Source organism: Microtus oregoni, unplaced genomic scaffold (genome assembly GCF_018167655.1).
Source record: "Microtus oregoni isolate MIOR12 unplaced genomic scaffold, Mior012 000000F_ref0000247, whole genome shotgun sequence".
NCBI lineage: Eukaryota > Metazoa > Chordata > Mammalia > Rodentia > Cricetidae > Microtus > Microtus oregoni.
The window spans coordinates 32,543,029-32,547,394 of NW_024543059.1; the positions used below are offsets into that span (position 1 = coordinate 32,543,029).

The 4,366-nt window shown below is 49.2% G+C and overlaps 1 protein-coding gene across 1 annotated transcript; it reads right to left on the reverse strand.

Annotated features, from left to right (window-relative positions):
• Positions 1-429: 429 nt before the first annotated feature.
• LOC121448531 (WAS/WASL-interacting protein family member 3-like) lies at positions 430-1,848 on the reverse strand. Its single transcript, XM_041652657.1, has 4 exons — positions 1,397-1,848; positions 834-1,244; positions 700-794; positions 430-507 (listed from the first exon to the last, which is right to left on the reverse strand). Exons 1-4 carry the CDS (start codon positions 1,740-1,742, stop codon positions 430-432), a joined length of 930 nt encoding a protein of 309 aa, XP_041508591.1. The 5' UTR covers positions 1,743-1,848.
• Between the last annotated feature and the right edge of the window lie 2,518 nt (positions 1,849-4,366).

Sequence of the window (4,366 nt, forward strand, 5' to 3'; positions counted from 1 at the left end):
AGACAAGAGTAGTGGATATCATAAACCAAGAACTCAGTGCCAACTTCATTTCCCCCCCACTTTTATAGTGGGTCATGAACCTAAGTGATGCCACAATGGCTATGGTACTCCCAAGTGGCTCAGTATTCCGGGCTTCCACAACTTTTGTGGTAGTTCATATCAGTCCATGACTTCTGAAACTTTCCCTCCTTGTAGTTTTGAAATATTATTATTTTATTATTATTAATTGTAGCTACCCTGTCATACAATATGTCTGACCAAAACTGAATTCTTCGCCCAACACCTTCCTACCCTCTGGTATGTGAAGAAAAGAGACCCACATCCTGACCTGGAAAGGGTATCAAATCTGGAACAGATTTGATTTTTTTTTTTTTTTGCACCTCTGTAGGAATTCTATTCATTCCTGGGACATGGTCTGTAGGGAAGAGGTTACTCGCTCTTCTTGGCAGGAATGGACTCTGCACTGCCAGGGTCATTCTCTGAATCCTCTTTAGGTCTAGGCACAGGCTGGAACTTCTCTGAATCGTCTTTAGGTCTGGGCACAGGCTGGAACATCTCTGAATTGTCTTTAGGTCTGGGCACAGGCTGGAACGTCTCTGAATCGTCTTTAGGTCTGGGCATAGGCTGGAACGTCTCTGAATCATCTTTAGGTCTGGGCACAGGCTGGAACGTCTCTGAATTGTCTTTAGGTCTGGGCACAGGCTGGAACTTGAGTAGGACAGGCGGAGTAAAGATGGAAGCTTTCACAACAGGCGATGGAGTCTCGTTGGTACTGGAGGGCTCACTACAGGATGCTGCTGTCCGAGCATGTATGAGGTCCTGGGCTCCATCACCAACACAGGGGAAGCCAGGGCAATGCAGCTTATGTGCATTGTTTCCTGCCAAATAGGAGAAATGGAAGCCTCCAGGGTTGAGGACCAAGGGGGTCAGGTCTATCATGTGGCTCTTAGAAGTTGACGAAAGACTGTTCCAGTTTAATTTCACTTCAGACCTTGAAATATCGAGTTTCTCCATCGGCTTGCCAGACAGTGGAGGAAAGGGGCCAAAGACCCTGGGCATAGTATAGACAGGAGGTGATGCAGCCACTACAGAGGCCATGGTGGTGACAGGTAGCGGTGGCGGTGGCAATGGTGGTGGTAATGGAGCTGGTGGCAGGCACGGGGAGGTTGACCGGTCTCGGAAGATGACAGGATCTGCTGCTCTCTTTGGTTTCAGCCTCCTCCTCCTCCTCCTCTTCTTGGCACCTACATCAGAAGCATAAGATCTGAATTCAAAGCCTGATGGTGCATACTTTTAATCCCAGCACTCAGGAGGCCAAGGTACGCAGATCTCTGAGTTCAAGGCCAACCTCGTCTACAGAGTGAGCTCCAGGACAGCCAACGCTACAAATGAAAGCCCCGGGAATACAGGTGTACACGGTGGATGCGCCACTTCAGCTGCTCCAGGCGCTGATGCATCTCCAGGGCACCCATGCTGTTGCACTGGTTCAGTTCCCCCTGGACAGCACAGACAAACTTCGCCCAGAGGCCGGAGAGGAGTCCACGCTGTTCCATCTCAGTCTGCTTGCCCTTGCGAACGACCCTCTCCGCCAGCGCTGGATTGCGGTCCAAGGAGCGGAAGAGGCAGCGCAGCGAGCGCTCCGTGTAGGTAGCAGCTTGCCTCTCGAAGTCCTCCTCGGAGATGAGTTGGCAGAAGGTCACACTCTGGGGGAATTCGTTGTCGTACTCGTCCAGGACTTCCATCGAGAGGGACTACTGGTGGTAGGCTGGTGCTGTCCATGTTTTCCCAATGCTGAGTTCAAAGGCATGGGCCTCCACACCCAGCTTTTCACTGGGTCTTGTTGGTAAAAGTAACCATGGACAGACACCCCTCGTTCTCATGGAGGGGACAAAGCGAAGGTTAGTGGAAGGAGATCCTGGTTGTCGCCGACCGTGTCCTACTCGGGACGACTCCGCACCTCGTGGCACCCTCTCGCTGGTGGGCTCCATCTTTAACCTTCTGACAGTCCCAAGGGCCGAGCCCCAGGGCTCAAGCCAGGCACAGCGCCAGCCTCATTGGCTTGAGCCAACACTAAGCTTCGCCTCCTGCACACCTATTGGCTGCTGCTGGAAAGATTTCAAAATAGCCTCCGGGTTCCGATTGGCCAGGCGCCCAAGTTTTTGCTCCGCCGTTTGCCGTTTTAACAATGAGTTCTACAAACACTTTCTCATTCATAACTTATGGAAAGGAGCTGTACCCGCCTTTTCCCAGCTTGCTTCTCTGAAGAATTGTGATACTCGTGAGGGCGCGTCCATGTTCACCACACAGCTCACCAAATAAAGGAGGGTGCTAAGATCCCAGTAAAGTGTCTGCACCACTGGCCACGCCAGCGGTTGAATGGGCCCTCAAGTTCTTTTAGGATGGGACAGTCACCCGAAGACTGTGGCCTTCCCTCTTTCTATCCAACTTTTCAGAGGGCACCATGAGGAAACCCCCAGCTGGGCTGGAGAGGCCCTGGCGTATGTAAAGGAAGGAAAATAATCTGATGTGGTTGGGATTGGAAACCCCTTTGTGGTTAGATCATTGAAAGACCTTTCTGCACTGCTAAGTGGCAAAGTGTACACATCACTTAGCACACAGAGCCGGGAGAGATCTACTCAGGTGTGTGTTGAGGATGGGGAAAAAGTGCTTTTGCAACTGGCATCTGTGCCTTCTCATGTTTTACTCCAGTTCAATGGCAGAGAGAAAATTTTTTTTCAAACTTTAATTTTATGTATGAGTACTTCGCATGTACACCTGTGTGTCAGAAGAGGGCATCAGATCCCGTTGTAGATGTGGGTGCTGGGAATTGAACTCAGGACCTCTGGAAGAGCAGCCGGTGCAACCGCTGAGCCATCTCTCCAGCACCCTGAGAATTTTTTTTTTTTCTTTGGTTTTCGAGACAGGGTTTCTCTGTGGCTTTGGAGCCTGTCCTGGAACTAGCTCTTGTAGACCAGGCTGGCCTCGAACTCACAGAGATCCGCCTGCCTCTGCCTCCCGAGTGCTGGGATCAAAGGCGTGCGCCACCATCGCCCGGCTTGAAAATGTTTTTTTTTTAGAAACAGAGTTGGCTTCCAACTCTGGAACTAGAGTATAAGGTGGTTGTGAGTTACCCAGAGCGGGCGCTGGCCCTGAGCTATCTCTCCAGCTCCTGCCAATGTTTTTGTGCTATTTTTAACACGCTATTGAGCAAACATAGTGCTCTGAACATGATAAACGTGTGATCCACCGCTGAGCTACACCTTTACTGACTTGACTTTTAATTTTAGTAACAGGAAAGTTCCACAAAGTAGAATAAACGCTCCAGTGGTCTGAGCAGAAGAAATTGATTCTGAAGCTCAAGAACATAGGTTAAAGATTAAAGAGGATATTGATCATTTCAAAGTTACTTTCCTTCTAGTTTGAGGATAGGTGAAAGACTCACAGCAGTGGGACCCTGCCAGGTCTTCTAGTGGGCGGGAGATTGTGGTGGGTGGGAGACAGACAGATACACCATGTAGAGAGAGCTTGGGTATAGAGTTTATTTAATGGGTACTGGGAAGGGTATAAGGGTAAGGGGATTATGTAGGGAAGAGAGAAATAGAGATAGAGAAAGAGAGGAGAGAAGGGGAGATGGGGGAAGAGAGACGTAATGGTTACGTCTTCAGGAAAGAGAGGTGGGGGTAAGTGATCAGCTTGCTCACGGAAAAGGGGACAATGAAAATACGGTTATTCTTTAAAGAATTCTGAGACGGTTCATGCTCCAGCATGATGGGCTGGATCTGAAGCATGGTTTAAATGTGAGTTCTGACTTCAGCCCCCGAGCTTCAGGAATTCAACCTGGGTCCTCTAATCTGTCACTAGCATACCTGGAGATCATCAAAGCGGTGTTCTCAGGAGACTAATTGTTCCTCACAATGTGTTCTGGGTGAACCAAGAACTTTTAAACTTTTAAAAGATTTTGGAGGCACTACTCTTGAAAGTAGGGGTTCACTACCTGTGTTGAACCCCTCTGCTCTCCTAGGTGGCAATAAGGAGTTACCATATGCACTGACTACCTTTTACAGATGCATGCCACCATAGGGCTCCAGGCTTTGCCTCTTCCCAGAGGACTGTTGGCTCCAGCAAGGACACTATTTCCTCAACCACCCCTGAGTAAATGTTTACCAAGGTCCATGTAGACTCCCCTTTGCAATACCTCCAAATGTCTTTTCATTTCACCTAGTTAAAAAACAGATGTGTGTACAGAGCGCAAATGTCGCTTACAATGAGAAAGGTTCTAGGCTGTGCTCTCAAAGTAGTGTGAGGGGATGGAGGCAGAGTAGAAGCGAAGGCTAGAATTCCACTCATTTCTAATAATGCCACTTCG